The sequence below is a fragment of the Callionymus lyra genome, chromosome 10 (assembly GCF_982586985.1).
Source record: "Callionymus lyra chromosome 10, fCalLyr1.hap1.1, whole genome shotgun sequence".
NCBI lineage: Eukaryota > Metazoa > Chordata > Actinopteri > Syngnathiformes > Callionymidae > Callionymus > Callionymus lyra.
In genome coordinates, this window is record NC_141827.1 from 48829 (window position 1) to 66905 (window position 18077).

The following is an 18077-nucleotide window of genomic DNA, read 5'->3' on the forward strand; positions in this document are numbered from 1 at the left end:
CAGCACTTTAAACCCAGCTCTCATTCATTTTTAATGAAGTATTATAAGTCACAGCAGCAGAGCAGAAATGAAATCCCCCTGATCCAACAACACAGGATACCTTTCTACAGTATCTTCTCAGATGATTCCTGAGGTGACTCGAGAGCGACTGAATGTGTTCAACATCTCTGTAAACAAAGCAACGAGATGTGTTCGTCTCGGCATTAATGACAGTTTGGACTAACAAGCTCCTGCTCCTCACGACTTGTAAAACAAGGATGAGAGAAAATGGGTCGTCACTGTGGGTGGACGCCTGAAACTTTCTTTTTCTCAAAGACTTCCTCATCTTTTATGTATGAACACTTTTAATCTGGCAATGGAATGAACTATCAGGTGATTCAAAGTGACCACAGACTGCAAAAAAACATGGGAAAAGATTATTGCCACTGTGTGATATGAATTCATAAAAGTACAGCTTCGTTGAGTGTGAGATGTTTACCTTTAACTGTGATGGATCCGCTGCTGCTTGCGGTTCCAAACTGGTTCCGGGCCACACAAGTGTAGAGACCGGCATCCGACTTGGTGACGTTCCAAATGCGAAGGTTCCCGTTCTCCAGAACAGAGAATCTGAAGAGAAAAATATACAAATAAAAAAACCAAAGTGAATAAAATACAATTTATATGAAACCATTTCAAGAAATAACGTTCAAGAAAATAGTGGATTTATTTTCTTTCAAATAAAGTACTAGACTAATTCAAGTACTTAATTAATACGGACGACTGTTCTCAGATGGTGAGTGCTTGGCTTGGGGCCTAAGAAGATGGTGCTTAACTACTCACTCCAGATAATGATAGAGATGGATGGATAATAACATGGACATGTATGTGTGTATTCACATATATGTATACACACGCACATGCTCACGCACACACGCACACGCAAAGTTGTAGCATAAACCTGTACATCTTTGTTCTGATCTAACTAGTTACTTAACAATAAAAACTGGTGCGTCTCAGCACTTTAACATGATGTGGTTGCTATGGAGATATTACTGTGTCAGAGACATATGTTAACCTGGTGCTTTATGTACTAAGAGTGTAATCTCTTACGGCAAAGTATATGTATCAACAAATAAAGTTATATTATAATATATAATATATACATATTTATGGCTCTTACTTATACAGTGCTTTCCTATCCTTATCAAAGTTTACTCAAAGCACTTTACATTAAGTGACGCATTGTCACATTCACACACTGATGGGAGTAGGCCGCAACGCAGCGCACCAGCTCAACCATCAGGAGCATCAGGGTAAAGTGTCTCTTACTGCTCATATCCATGTCAGCCTCACTAGTCATGTTTAGAATTGTTTTAGAGACACTTTAAAGATCAATATTGATATATAATTAAAAAAAATGTTTTATGTAATAACATGGGTGGATATTAAATTATTCACAAAGTAAATATATTTCTCATTTACTAAACATAATATCATTTTAATTAATTAACATAACATGATTGTTTTGTCTGGATTTTTTTTTTTTTATCAGCTATTCATAAAATTGATTATTTTGCTTCAAGTCTTCTCTACTGAGTCGCGGAATTTCTTGTGAAAAGAATCACATGCACGTCAACCCTTTATAATAACTAAAGCTGAACATTAAACTGAAGAGATGGTCTCACTTGCTTTACACTCACTTAATTAGACTTTATGTTCAATTATTCCTTAAAGGCTTTTCCTTGAATTTCTCGAACTCCTGTGTTGTTCTCAGTATTATCTTGATCTTTAAAGTATATACTTTATTGAGTATTGTTTTGATTGTTTAAGCGCTTTGTGACCTTGGTCTCGAAAAGCGCTATATAAATAAATATTACTTACTTACTTACTTACTTAAAGTCACAAAAAAAAGTGTAAAATGGAGGCCCTGTGGATCAATGAGTAAAAGGTAAAAAAGTCCTTCTGTTGTTGCAAAATGACTGACTTGTGACAGTAAACAATGAACAATAAAAAATATAAGTATTGTCTGGACAGTAAGTAAAGAGCATGTTGACCTAAAAAAAAGCAGGTTATTGCAGCAAACAGTGTATCTTTATAGAAACAAATGTGACCTCCAGGTAATAACCATGGAAACATGTAGTAACTGTAACTACACAGAAGAGAAGAACAGTTACTGTCATTCCTCTACAGCTAGTTAGACATAAAAGGGACAGACTTTTATTGAAATGTTGGTCCTCAGGATTAGTTCAGTTTAGCATAATGACTTCATATGGATAAAGTGAAACAAGAGGAGTAATGGTGTAAAAGTGGTTTGCACTTCAGACTGAGATAGTAGGTTCATGTAGTGGAAGGTTTGGCCCCAGGAGACGAAAAAGACCAAAGAATCAACGTCGGCTCTTTATTGAAGAATCAGAAGTCTTAGTTTCACGAGATAATGTGTTTATTGACCGTCACCCTAACATTATAAGGTAGCTTCAGCATTTGGCACTTCTGACTCTGAACACTTCATATGAAATAACAGTGTCTCTGTCACATGATATCCTGGAAATGAAGGACCATCTCAGTTCACGACATAGATTTGGTGTTGGTGTACAAGACTGTACTGCTCTTCTTCCCCGTTAGTAAGAGTCTTTCTGTGGCCAAAACATCGTCCTGTGATTCTAGGTCAGAGTGACCAGCTTAAAGTTCAGCACAAACCTAGAAACCTTTCTATGGTCGACTCACTTTTCCACCATATCCACTTCCAGCCTAAAGGAACCTGCAGCCTTCGGTGTTGAGTTTATATTTTCCACCCGTGCTTGTGTGGGTTCACTTCAACCGGTTTCTTCCCATAGTCCTAAAACATCCAGGGATTGAATAAGTACTCTTAATTGTGTGTTACTGTAAATGTGTGAATATTTGTTTGGTGAGACTTGGACAGACCTGTTGAGGGTTTTAATAGACATTAATATCTACCTTCAGTTCTCAAGCCTCTGTGGCCAAATACCAGCTTCAGTGACGCATCGACGTGAGGAATTGTTCCAGAAAAAAAATGAAATAAGTCTGAATTTTAAGCTTGTTCTGAGAACAAACTAGCATGTCTTGAGTCTGGTTCTGCTCCAGGTTTCTTTAAAAGGAAGTTTTTCAACCTAAATGTATCCTCCTGACCCTTTGAAGTCTTTTGAAATAAAGTAAACTAAACTTTTTTTCATGTATTGTCATTTCGGGGGTGGGGGGGTGGATCCTGTCCTAGTTCCTTCAGGCCGGTGAGACCATGGTAGGAGTCAGTCTGTCACACAGAACAAACAACCATTCAGGCAACAGACAAGTTCTCAATCAACCTCTGTATGTTTTTGGACTGAAGGTTATCTGGCAAAAAAAAAAATCAGAATTTTGGCAGTGACCTTTAAAAAAAAGTTTGAATGTCATCTATTTACTAATTGGTGCCAAAAGATATGCATCCGTTCTAACTTTAAAAGGCAGACATCGATGATGAGCAAAAGTCCTTGTTAACCGTATTATCCACATGCAATAAACAATATTCCCCCTATATTGATTTCCTCTCTTTTTCTTTTAACTTCCTCCCTGTATTCTTGCTCAAAAAAAATATTTAAAAAAAAGAAATATTTCACCATAAATCTATAAAAAGGTCTACAATGTGAGAGGAAACTGCCACAAGCCAGATAACGAGTCACAGGAATAAACCTGCCATGACAATTGTGCAATGACAGCCTTTCAAACGAGCAGCGTTTCAGAAAAGCTAGTAACTTTCTCGGCGGCGGCAGAGCTGCGAGGCTTGTGCTTGCGCAATCATGTTTGCTTACCTTCCGCACACAAACACAATGGGTTTCTAATCGTGCAACAGGCGCAGCCTAATAAAAATTCAACTTGCAAACATTGTGCATAATGACCGATCCAACTCTGATTTGAAGCTTCCAAAACAGGAGGGCTCATGAATACTTAGTGGCGCAGAGATGTCACGGCAGACTGGTCACACCAGGGAGACCTTATGCATCTCCACTGAATAACAGAGTAAATAAAACAGGTCTGTGGAAATAGAGATGAAGATTTGATCTATTAACCATGAAACCGCAGGAAAATAAAGGATCAGAGGCCAATGGTGAATTCACGGAATAATTACCCTGGACTAATGTCTTCTATACACACAGATTATGACTTCATTCTTCAGGGCTTCCTTTATTTCCTACTGCATCAGCCGATCAAGTCCCTATAGAACATGAGATGATGCTCTTTTCTTGGCAGGCTTTTTTGCGTGATCTAAACTTTAAAATTTTGTTTTGAATGTGAGAAGATTCACACCTCAAAGACACCTCCTCGTCCACGGACCATAGAACAACTTTTCAGGCGAACATATCATACTTCTTCTTTCAGAGTTTTTTGTATTTTTTAGTGACAGGTTAGTTTCTTGTGGTTCGATGACTCACAACAAATCCCTCTCTGACTGCCAGCAGTTGGTCAACGTCACCTTTCTTATGCTGTCTCAGCATCGCCTGCAAACTGAGATCCAGGTCGCATCGGAAATAGAAGAAAACTTAAAGTTTGGACCTAGTTGACCGCATAATTGGTGCAGTTGACCGCTTTAAAGCATTCAATGCATATGTAGAGAGAAGGGAGATGATAAATAGAGAAGAGGGTTGAGAGAGCAAGTCAGCCACAATAAATCAGGTCCAACCATGCAGGGCAGACCCACAGTACTGAAGCTTGTAGCAGCGAAGCTTCTCAGGTGCATTTTCCAGCTGCGTCCAAGAAACTTCTGCTGGTCTGCGTGGAAATATGAAGATCAATTAGACGCCAGTGTTCAGCTCCTGATGACTCTCATCTTAAAGGTTGTTGTTGTTGGTCCTACACAGTGAAGCAAAGACACCTGAGCTTTTACATCTGACGTTTCTCCAATACAGGTGTAATTGATATTGATTTTTGTAATACTCGGCTGTGTACCCATGAATCCTGGCCTGTCACACAGATCATTAGCTGTGACGAACGATCACAGCAACACAGCATGATAAAAATGACTTGCTTGTTATTTTCATATTGTAGAAACAGTCCTTTCCATAGTTAATGTAGCTTTAAATAATCAGGCAAACGTGTTTTATTCCCATTGAGAAGAAAGGGCTCATGGGCCTGGCCAGCTGTGAACTCATTACAAATTTTCTTTACTCATACAGGCTTGCTCTGGAAGAGTCACAATATTAGACTTTATACTTTTTCCTGAGAGCAGCAAGTTCAAAATAAGTCATTCTTGACTGAACAAGGATAAAACTAATCAAATATAAACTGCATGTACCAACAAATTCCCTGCAGTTTAAACTCAGACTTTTTCTCCTGGACTTTACAATATGGTTCTTACATAGATAGCTTTAGATAAACTTTATTGATCCCTCATATAGATAGATTTCAGCGTTATTGAAATGTCGATATTTGATTTGGCTATAAGTTATTATGAATATATAGATTGACAAAAATGTAATTCAAGGGTGTAATGAATGATGTAAATCTTATAGAGAAAATTGTGTTTTTCTGTCCAAAATGTCTTGAACATGATCATGAAGACTCCTCACTACTTAAAGCCGAGGGCATCTCTATTTCCAAATGATATTAACCTATACTCCATGAATATGAAAGTAGGGCTGAACGATGAACTGCATTTGTGATATAATTCCGATATTTAAAAATGTGATTTTTATATTGCAAAGGTTGCGATTTTATTTAATTTTATGTTCAATTTTTTTTGGCCGTTGTGTATTCACGCGATTTACAAGCGACGCCGAGCCAAACAAACAAAAGATGCAAACATTCAGCTTTAACCCGTTGATCAGTGACATCTACAGAAGCTAAAGAGCAGCAGTTTACGACAATAAGATGCTAACATTGTCTCAACAACATGTAGTATCAGCGTCATGACCAAACTCTTCAAACCTCCCGTGACTGCAACTCGAGACAACACCTTTTGCACATTTTTGCAGGAGTTGTTAAAGTATTTGCAGTGAATATATTATGTTTGTTTACAACTGTAATTAAAGTAAGTAAATACAACTTTTATCCGGTCAATGTATGATTAATTTGCAATTATCTTAAAAATGGCTTTCTAACTTTATCTTAACAATAAAAATTATTTATTGTAAAGTAAATTATTATTTGTATTTGAGAAAAAAAATGCATATTAAATCGCAATATTTGGGAAAATAATCGGATTAGATTATTTTCTATGATCATTCAGCCCTATTTGAAAGAAGTATAAATTCCATAATTTTGAGTGACAAACACTGTTAAAATTAAAATTACTTGTTTAGCCAATATAAAAACACTACAGTCAGACTCATTCTTATTTAGAGATAGTTTGCTAAATATATCTTTTGTTCGACCAACAACCTGTTTGGCCTCTTTGTTGCTTGAGTTCTACCCTAATTTAAATGTAAGTCTTTATTTAAATAACAAATACATCATAATGTATTTGAAACATATCTGTAAATAAATAATTATTTTTCTTTGATCTTGTTCTTTATCTTTATCTTTATCTTTAGACTTAGATTGTATAATCCTGTTCTTTCCCTTTATTTCTCTTTGTTCTTGTTCTTATTTTTATGAATAATTGCAGTATTGCTGTGTCTAATTGGAAAAACAATTTCCCGAAGGAGAGCTCCTGAGGATCAATAAAGTTCTACCTAAGCTAAGCTATAAATAAACACAGGAAGAGTAACATGTTGGACTGCAGCAGAAGCATCTCTTTACTCATACAGTGAAAAACGTGGCACTATGTTACAGCTCCTGGGAATTACCATAATCTTGCATGCAGTCCTTCAGCTTCGCATGATTCATTTGCTTGTATTTTTTTCTGCATTGATGATGCATGGAAGTTGGTATTTCCGTAAGAGTACTCGCCAAATACCTGAATAATAAACGAGTGTCATTTATGGTGAAGCGAACACGATCAGCAACTTTAAACTGAAAGAAGTACATCTCAACCCATCATTTACGAGATACATTATTTGAGTAAATACATCAAAGGAGACAAAACTGTCAACATAAAACATCTGAAATTCTAAGCAACCCTCGTCTCATGATCTCTGTCCGTGTATTTTTGATCACAAACTAGTGTTACTGCTTTAATTCCCACATGAGAAACATGATGGGATGTTGATAATTGCATTGTGGGGAAAGCAAAAGTGACTTTATCATCGTGGCCACAGGGGGTTTGGTTTTGCACTTCCACAGGATTCCTTTAATCACAAATTGCTGTCCTGCTCTTCTCCAGATATTCATCTCTGCTGCTGAGGTGTCCCTCCAGGAATAAAGAGCACACATGTGTACCACAAGAAATTGTCACAGCTTCCAAGATGGATTACTGGTGCTGTGCTGGCACATTCCCACTTTGAAAAATGATATCAGCCGCTGTCGCTGCGATAAAAAATAATCCTGGAAAGCATGTTCGTGGCACATTGACAGTTAAAGAGGGTTTTGACCTAATCTAGGGAAAGCATAGTTGGATCCGCTTGATCTCTGGTCTGCGATTTATTTGAGTCTAGTCAGCAACTGATTGTAAAGCAATTATTATTGTTTGTATTTCATAAAACTGTTCGACATGATGGTTCAGCCTCAACTATATTGTGACAGACTTTAAATCAGACCAGAAAATCTATTGGAGTCTGTGATCATAACTGACAACCAAATGCTGAATAACAGTCAAGCAATTATGCGTTTGTCCTTCAAAGATCCTCCTCCATAAAGACATGATTCGTTTAAAAACATATTGTCCAGGATGAAAACATCTTAAGTCAGAAGGAAATACCACATTTTTAACAAGCAGCTGGAAACACACACAATAACTCATAATAATAACAATAAAATTGTCAACAAGATCCCACCATCAGGTGCAGCACGTATGCAGGGCAAAGTCACAATAAAATGGTTACTGTTTCGCAAAAGTAATTCTCGGTTTCATTTGGTCTCAAAATCATTAATAACCACCTGTAAAATCAAATAAAATGTTTAGTAGTATTTATTGTATCTTGGTTGTTGCAGCTCATTGGACTGAGATTTTTCATTTAAAGAAGAGTCTCAAACCTATAGCCATATATGGCTCTTCCAGTGACAGTATATAACTCCTGGACAGTTTTGAGTTAGTTTTTTTTTACTAATTATACAGCAGTCACCCTGGACACTGCGATGCAATGTAAAGCAGCATCTCACACCTGGAGCACCATGGAGAGTAAAGCACTTCGCAAGATCATTTTATTTTATTCTTTAGGCTTGAATAATAACGGAATAATGTGCTTTGATGTGTTCATGAATTGTTTTGTAATGCATGTAAAAGATCACAGAGTTGATGAATATCAGGCGATTAAAGAGAATGGACACAGTTCTAAGTGAGTGAAGCTGCGAGTGATCTTAAAGTTTGGATTAATATTGTTCTCTGATAAACATGAAGTGATCACATCTAATCGCTCGGATTAATAATTCTCCCTTTTTTTTTTATTCATTTACAGGTACTGCTCAGGTGTAATGGAAGCCCAGGTTGCTTTGATAGCAGCCTTCAGGTCATTGTTGGTCTGGTGTCTCTCATCTTCCTCTTAACAATACCCCAATGATTCTCTATGGGGTTCAGATCAGGTGAGTTTTCTGGCCAATCAAGCACAGTAACACCATGAACCAGCTTTTGGTACCTTTGGCAGTGAGTGCAGGTGCAAGTCCTGCCGGAAAATGAAATCGGCATCTCCATAAAGCTTGTCAGCAGAAGGAAGCATGAAGTGCTCGAAGATTTCCTGGTAGATAGTTGTGTTGACTGTGCACTTGTGAAAACACAGTGGACCAACACCAGCAGATGACAGTTAATCACAGAGCTTTTCGCCAGCAAGGAGAATTTCAAATGTCTTTGGTTCTCCCTCAGGGCCTTGAATTGCCCCCCACTAGGCGTGGACACTTTGGCTGGCCGGGCTACTGTTTGCCTTCCCTCCTCTGCGACTCCTCCTCCCCTTGGTTCGGACAGCAGAGCAGGAGGTCTGGGCTTAATAGTAAGTAAGTAAGTAAGTACCGTAAATTCCGGACTACAAGCCGCTGCTTTTTTCCTACACTTTAAACACTGCGGTTTATACTACGGTGCAGCTTATTCATTTTTTTTTCGTGGCGGGAAAAACATTTTGCTCAGCAACAGTAGACCAATAGAATGAATGAGTAACTTTGTGTCAGCAGCTCCCTCCCGACTACAAGGAGAAACTTACTTCATTCCGCACATTCACTCAAACAAAGATAGCGGAGAATTCCATCGGGCCAGATGAAATCATAAATATGGATGAAGTACCTCTGACGTTTTGTAACGGACCTTCTCACATAACTCCTCGAGAGATCGTCACACAAACATTCTTCATGGTGCGGAGCTCTGGTGCGGACTTGGTGACGCTCCAGAGTGACAGCATTAATTATAACAACACTGACCACACATGAAGCCATTATAGAAGTTAATCAAAATATATTTACTTAATAACATTTAACAAAAAGCGCTCCTTAAAGGACGATCAATCAAACATGAACAAAACAACGAACACCCACGACACCCCACAGTCAAATCCCCGCGATCATTGTCCAATGTCCAAGTCCATTATTGTCCAGAAAAAAGGCTGCGTTAAGTGAATCCTAGGTGAGGCCCAGAGACGCAGGACGGCCCGCCGTGAAGTCGCGTTTATCCGCGCAATCACTGCGTTACGATCAGGTGGAAAAAAGCAAACTACTCATCCGTGTTGCCGGCGTGATGAAGAAATAATTCCCCGGTTGAAGGACACGGACAGTTTGTCCACCTGCCTCGTCCTTTTGTCGCTGGTTCCTCGGACTGTAAATATCTGAAAAAGTAAGTTACGACCTACTGATGGCCTCTGATCAGGGCCATGTTTCAGTTCTTGTTCTTCTAGATCTCAGTGCTGCATTTGACACTGTCGACCACCAAATCCTTCTACAGAGGCTAGAAAACCATTTAGGCATTCGTGGAACTGCTCTTAACTGGCTTAAATCTTACCTGTCGGATAGAACGCACTATGTACATGTCAACCACCTCTCATCGACACACACTAAGGTCAGCTATGGTGTCCCACAAGGTTCTGTTCTTGGTCCAATACTATTCACAATCTATATGCTCCCACTAGGGGACTTGATTAGAAGACACTCTATAAACTTTCACTGTTATGCTGATGACACCCAACTTTACTTGTCCATGAAGCCAGATGAAAGAAATCAGCTAACACAATTACAGTCCTGTATCACAGATATCAAGTCATGGATGACCAAAAACTTCCTCCTACTGAACTCGGAAAAGACTGAGGTTTTACTAGTTGGTCCGCAACATCTCAGACAATCATTAACTAATGATCTAGCTTTACAAAATGGACTTGCTCCTGCTACTAGCACCACTGTAAAGAATCTGGGTGTATGCTTTGACGAGGACTTATCATTTAACTCACACATAAAACAAATCTCACGGACTGCTTACTTCCACCTTCGTAACATTTAAAAAATTAGGCACTTCCTTCCTTTAGATGCTGCTGAGAAGCTCATCCATGCTTTTGTTACCTCCAGGCTGGACTATTGTAACTCTCTTCTGTCAGGCTGTTCTAAAAAGTCTCTCAGAACTCTTCAGCTCATTCAGAACTCTGCAGCTCGTGTCCTGACTAAGACTAAGAGGCGCGAACACATTTCCCCTGTACTGTCTTCCCTACATTGGCTTCCTGTAGAATTTAGAATACAATTTAAAATCCTTCTCCTAACCTATAAAGCCTTACATGGTCTAGCGCCAACATACATTAAAGATTTAATCCAAACTTACCAACCCTCAAGGACCTTACGACCTTAAACTCTGATCTCTTAGTTATACCACAAATCTCTAAATGTAGATTCGGAGCCAGGGCCTTCAGTTTTCAAGCCCCTCTGCTGTGGAACAAACTACCGGCTTCAGTCCGGAGGGCAGACACCCTCTCTATGTTTAAAAATAATCTTAAAACCTTACTTTTCGATAAAGCCTATAATTAACTTGACTGTTTATCTCTAGCTGTCATAACTAACAAAACTGTTTATCTTAGCTGCTATAGGCTGAGAATGCTGAAGGAGTTTTAGTTTTAGACACCAAGCTCTGTATATCCTTCTTTTCTCGCCGGGGCCATTCTGGCTTGGCCGATTCGGGTGTGAGGGGCCCGGCGGGTGGGGCCTGTGGGTGCCTTGGGCCTGGTGGTGGTGACCGCTGGTGCCGCGATGGCCCCGTGTGCCGGCGGGGGGGTGGCCCGCTTCCGGGGGGTCTTTGGTGGTGTGTGGGGGCTGGTGCTGGCGGGGGTGGTTGGGGTGGTGGATGGGGGGTTGCGCTGGGGGCGGTGCTGGGGCTGGGGGGTTGCTAGTCCCGCTGACGGGGTTGGCGGGTGAACCGTTAGGGGTGGGGCTGGGGCTGGCCGGGTGTTCTGGATGGCCTTCCGGCCCCGATGGCTTCGTCTGGTCTGTGGTGGGGGGCCTGTCTTGGGGTGGGTGTCTGCTGCAGCGGTGGCTGTGGTCCTCTACCCGCCCTGTGTGGCATGTGCTGTGGTCGGGGAGTTTGTCACCCTTGGTCCTGGGGGTTCGTGGCCGGGTTGGTCAGTCTTTCAGGGGCTTCCCGGGTGGGGGGGGCCACACTGGGCGGGGCCACGTTGGGGGGACGGCGGAGGCATTGGGCGGACCCATGTTACCGTAGAGACCATGTACCGCCCATGCAAGTAATGCCGTCCCCCTGGGTGCTGCATGGTGGGTGGGGGCGGGGGCTGGGGGTTCAGTACGTGTGATGGGCGGGGCCTCTGCACCTGAGAGACCGTGGACCGCCCATGAAATACTGCTGGCCCCCCAAACCTCAACCCCTCCCCCCCCATATATCTTCACCCGTCACCGGAGTCTGTATACCTGTGTATTGTATACATTTGTCCCAAACCCACACCTTTTTATTTCTCTCCCGGAGCCCCAGGGATCCACCTCCAGAGCAGCTGCTGATCCAGGGATCCATCTCCAGAGCTGCTGCTGATCCAGGGATCCACCTCCAGAGCTGCTGCTGATCCAGGATCTTCACCACGTCATCAGATCCCGAGTTCTCTCCAGCACCTCCATGGACCCTCCTACACTCTCCTCTTTTCTCTCACTATATCCTCCCTCACTCCTCTCCTTATCCATCTGTCTACCCCCCCATCCTTCCTCCCAGCCGGTCAAAGCGGCAGGCCGTCAACAATGAGTCTGGTTCCGCTCGAGGTTTCTGCCTTCTAAAAGGAAGTTTTTCCTCGCCATTGCTCACTGTACAGCTCACTGTACAGTGTTTTGTTTCTTGCTCTTTGTTGAATTGCTGGATCTATTTTTCCTTGATCAACTGTAGTCTTATTTCAACTGTATAGTGTCTTGAGATAACTTTGTTATGATAAGACACTTTAAATAAAATTGAATTGAATTGAACAATGCTTAAGAAGAATAACAGTGCTTTATTTATTTAAGTGTAAGAAATGGACGTGAATTACCGGTAGTTCATTTTTTTGGCTGTTTAAACCTGCGGCTTAAAATCCGGTGCGGCTTGTATAATTACAAAATTGATTTTCTTTCGAAAATTTGAGCATGCGGCTTTTAATCGGGTGCGCTCTGTAGTCCGGAATTTACGGTAATTCTTATTTGTTTAAGCGCTTTTCTAGACCAGGGTCACAAAGCTCTTAAACAATCAAAACAATATTCAATAAAGTATATATTTGGGGCACTGTGGTTCCCAGAACTGGCCCAGTTTTTTTTCTTTGGAGTCGAGAAGTCATCAGTGTCATTGCATCTGAACCCAGCGTTCCATCTGAAGGTTCTAAACTCCTCATGGGCGACAACTCTCACGCTGCAGGCCTTCCATCTACCTCCTCACTTGGACCTGGGTCAAGAAAGCCTTGACCTGGAGCTCTGAGGCCTTATTCATCTGTCAAGGTAGATGTCGGCTGGGTGAGGCCAATCTTAGAACCTGAAGTTATGAAAGCGATAACTTAGGGGGTTTTACGTGTTATTGTTCACAGTTGTAGAGTGGCACACCTGATGTTCATCATCCCCCCCAACAATCAAGTCACCTGGTGACCTCCATAAAGACGGCTGGTCTTCAGTGCATGCTCTTTCTGGCTGGAGCTTGTTGTGTTTAGCTCTGTGTTTTGTTTAGCAGAGTTGCTGGTATTTGGTCCAATTAATGACTCTTTATTGTGTCTGTTTGTTCATCTTGTATTATTGACGTTTGAGTTTCTGTCTAACCTAGTTATGGGTCAGTTAACTGACACTGATTGTATGACCTAGTTTAAACAAGTCATTGTATTTTATATTGTGTTAATAATGTAATTGAAATATAAAATGTCTAAGATATTTTTGATAAAGTTAAAACAAAAAGTACCTTTATCATAATGTGAACGTGTTGAATGAGTTTTAAAATGAAGTTGTTTTCATTTTTTTTACTTGATTTATTCTGCTGCTGAAGACGCTCGCATGGAACAGATGATACTGGAGTTCTGAGGAATTCCAAAGACGGCAGGAAGAGATTGGGAAATGAATATTCATTTTAATGCATGATTTCTAAACGACAGACAATTGAATAAAATACTAGGAATTTTATATTTATCATATTTAGCGTGTTGACTTCGGTACGAACCAGTCCAGGTATCGGTCACATGATTTTCTTAAAGCAATATGTTCACCTGTGTTGGGTGTTGCCGAACCCATTTTTTTTGTGTGTGTATTGTGTCAAGAGGTTAATGACATTTCTGTGGCATTTTCACAGCAACTGTTGTTCAGTTCACCTTTCAGACACTTTGGATAAATAAATAAAAGATTGGATCTGCGACGCGGATCTCATGTGAGCAGTTACTGGTGTTTCCTGCAGATGCCATCGACAGCAAAACACTTTCAAACGCACGACACATACCAAAGAAACACCTTGCAACAACCCGTTGCCTGAGAAAGGAATAATATTTTCAAGCATTTTCTGTTGTAAAGGCAGCCTCGCGTTGAAGCCCTGAATCAAATTCATCATGATGTCATGAAAACAGTCTTTACGGACTCATAAGTGCTACATATTCATGTCTGGCTCCCTCACTCCAGCGCTAACGTCCACCGAGGGCCAGAGCGCCACTTCAGCAGCAGATGTTCAATTAGAGTCGAACGAGAAAATTAGACATGTGACGACGGGAAAAGGTTTGTACCAAAATGTAAATGCCATAAACAATGTTTTTTTCTAAATGAAACTTTATGCTGAGGGAGGACCTGTCCATTCACAGACATCATTAAATTACCACTTTTATTCCTGCACCTGTTTCCTCACTCGGCTCATTAATACCACGAAATGACACACCATGATGTCTGATGAGAACGATGTTAAATCCTCATTGACGGAGATCTCATGCAACCATAGTGTGCTGAATTAAAGTGAGAAGCTTCTTCTCTACAGTTTTCTCCTGACACTGATTCTTTCGGTGTCTGGCGGAGCAGATGGCCATAAATTGAGATCACTCTGCAAGACATCACTTCATTTACGTGACAAACTTGCAGATTAATGCTGCGAATGTAAAGGAGCAATAGAAGGTGACGGTAAGATGAGGTCAGGGCATGATATTGTGCATAATCCATATAAAGATATAATCGTAAAGTTTGCTGAACTTTTTTTTTTTTTTTTTTTTTTTTTCCCCCCCAACATTTGGCAATTAGGAATATTTTAACAGTTTATATCTGCAGTGACTCCAGCGAACAACGTTATCAATCAAATATGTACTATCCTGCCCTCCACACTTGTGTTTGGCAGAAAGAAACACTATTTGCCTATTATCTATTATCAAGACTCTGAAGACGGTGGATTCGTTCTCAGGTTTATTGAGTTGCAAATCTTTTTGTAAAACGACGAGGCTACGAACGGCGTAAGACGTGAAGCTGCTGGACATGTGACACGATCATGCTTGTGGTTCTGAAACTTTGCACGTTTCCTACTTCCATTTATGACCTTGTGACGTTCGCATCACGTGACATCCGGAATATTTTAATATAACTAGTTATATTCGAACAAAAACATAGAATTCACAAACCATCTTTCCAGTAACAATAATATCAGAGAAAATAATTAAATTAATCTCTTAGGCATTACAAAAATACTGGTGACAGGACATTTACATAACTTTTTACTGCAAAGGAAAATAAATGTATTATAATGCCAAAATTGAAATGGTGTGTTTTATGAGTATAAAACTTTAATACGTAGAGCTGTCATAGAATCACACAAAGACAGCAACACCTGTGGAGCACACAAGTGGGTGAGATTCATCTGTATCTCAGTGACCATGACTGACATAAAGTACAACTAACTCTCTGAAGCAAACTGGTGTTTGTGTCGCTTTGTGTTTGTCTCACAAGCTTGTCATCGACACATCACCTCAACAACCTTGAGCCATAAACACACGAGATGTCAAAAGTGCCATAAATGACTACGGGAACTTGAGAGGTTTTTCACACTCACTGATTCATCCACTGCTTTTCTTTTTTATTTCTCTGTCAATAGTAGGTAATGAGCTGGATTGCCTTGACCTTCTGGATAAATTGAGCTTTTGAAACTAAACTTTGAGAGCTAACATGTGTTGACATTCAGGAAACTTTCTCTTGTGCAGTTTGGCTCCACTAATGTAATTGCAGATTTTGAAATGTTGGCCAAAGTTATTATTTTAATGGCCAGCAAGAGCCGTAGTTCGTAGCAACTCACAAATCCATGTCCAAGTTGTGATCAAAGACATGCAGCTGTGTGTCGATCGGTCACCAAATGAGGATTTATGTCAAGGAAGTAGAAGAAGAAGCTAAAGATTGAAATAATTCAAACCTTCACATGGTTAGCTACTGATAAGTTGGTCAATGGGTCAAAATGATACTGAATCACTTCTTACTTCCATTCTAAAGGCGAACTAACCAGTGTTACTGAACTTTTCCTTATCATGTTTCCTGTGATACTAATCGATGAAACGCATACGTTGCTAACACGCCTGTTTACTCAGAAAATACCTACAGTATAATAACTCCATATATCTATATATTATATATATATATATACATTATTGTCTGCCCCTGTAAACTGCCTTCTAATGTGTTACGTCACTAACTTTCTGCATGTCCAACTAAATGGAAAAAGACACAAGAAGATACTTGTGGCAAAGACCTCCTTTAAAGTTGGACTAAAATGTAATATACCTACAATATTTAAAATGTACAATTACTAGTTGGATATTCCTATAGTGCAGTTAAAACTGTGTTGTGTAATGTGACTCTATTGCAACATCAGTGTGTGTGTTGTGATGTATGACTCTATTGTATCATCAGTGTGTGTGTTGTTGTGATGTGTGACTCTATTGTATCACCAGTGTATGTTTGTGTGTTGTTGTGATGTGTGACTCTATTGTATCACCAGTGTGTGTGTGTTGTTGTGATGTATGACTCTATTGTACCATCACTGTGTGTGTGTGTGTTGTTGTGATGTGTGACTCTATTGTATCACCAGTGTGTGTGTGTGTGTTGTTGTGATGTGTGACTCTATTGTATCATCAGTGTGTGTTTGTACAAAACTCTCTTCATTGAAATAATGACATTAGAAAATGATCTTAAGCTCCGCCCACTGAAAACACTTTGAGATCTTGATAACCATAACCACACCCACTCTACTGTGATTGGCCCAGCATGGAGGTTTGTCACCCGCATCATCAATCCCGGAAGTCTCCACCTTCAAGGGACTTGGTCTATAAACAAAGTGGGGCGTGATAACAGCTGGAGTGAAGCCATTATTACGTCATAATGCAATTTCCTCCACGTTATGTATTGACTGCGAGGGGCTGTCATGTCAAAATATAGGGTGAGATATTGGAATAATTAACAATAAAATAAATGCTGATAAAAGGTCAATGTTTTTTGAAAAAAATAAAATAATGTCAACAAGATATTAATAAACTCATCAAGGTTGTTTTCTCTCCCACCTGTTCTACTCCCTGAACGCCAACGGCTGAACCTCAAGTCATGAGTCTGTCAAGTTTGGTCGACACCAGTGTGTTCTGATCTCAGACCAGCCGGGTCACAACATACTGTTTATAGTCTGTACTTCTGTGCTTTGAGGGCGACACGCCCGCCATGTTTTCCTGAAAACCTGGGGAGGAAGTGGCAAGAGCAGGGAGAAAGAAAGTCACTCGCACAGTTACGCAAGTTGAACGTACCTGACCTGCACGTCACGCCCTGAGCGGTTGAATGCATCGTATGTTGCACATGGTTAGTTAGTTGTACGTGCTTTTAATAGACAAACTCTTTGTATAAATCTATCACTTTTACTAGATTCATACAGAGTTTATTAAAGGGCCATTTCTTTCCGAAGTTTAAAAAAAAATCAGTTGGGAGCCGTCTGGACCGGGGCTTTGACCATTTTGTAATGACCTGATTGTAGTTTTTATAAGAGTAACTGGTTCCTCTTGGACTTTTATGAAACTTTGATCCAGAGTTGGAATTTCAAGAGCATCAAAAAACGTGTTGAAGTCATAAAAAATGGATATGATTTCCAAAGAATATAAATTGTAAAACCTTTTTAAAAGCATCATTAATTTCCAAGGGCTCTGACCTTATACCTTTTTTTTGTTTGTTTGTTTTAATTTGTGAAATTATTTGAGAGGAGAATTTTTGTCTCAGTTGATGAAGCAACAGTTTACTTTTTTTGTCCCTTATTCATAAATGTGGAATGAGATTTAAGAAGGAAATCTGTTGTATATTTTGTCATCATATTTCTCTCTGGGGTTTTCGAGGCAGCATAATGTTCATCTAATTTAAAATATTCTGAGCTAATTGTGAGATGTCTGCTTTCAAGTGGTAGGACATATTCTCCCTCTAATAAAAGCTTTCATTGATTCCCACAAAATGAATGTCGAGATCTCAAGATGGTTTCTATAAAAAAGCTGAGTAAGAAATGAGGCCAACGGAAACTGATGTAGTTGATAATCTATCTAGTTCGGGAGTCAAGCAGCATTTAAAATTCCCTCCAATAATCCGCATGCGTTTTGACTGCTACTCTGGAAAATGGCTTCTGAAAAAGTACTTCTCGTCCCGAT

At 40.0% G+C, this 18077-nt stretch overlaps 1 protein-coding gene across 1 annotated transcript in view; it reads right to left on the reverse strand.

The window, feature by feature from the left end:
- The window catches only part of LOC148069836 (contactin-4-like), a 118539-nt gene that overhangs the window by 19152 nt on the left and 81310 nt on the right, over window positions 1-18077 (reverse strand). Inside the window, exon 12 of the mRNA XM_087801558.1 lies at window positions 479-606. Coding sequence (XP_087657684.1) covers window positions 479-606 — 128 coding nt within the window. The remainder of the gene's footprint in view (window positions 1-478; window positions 607-18077) is intronic.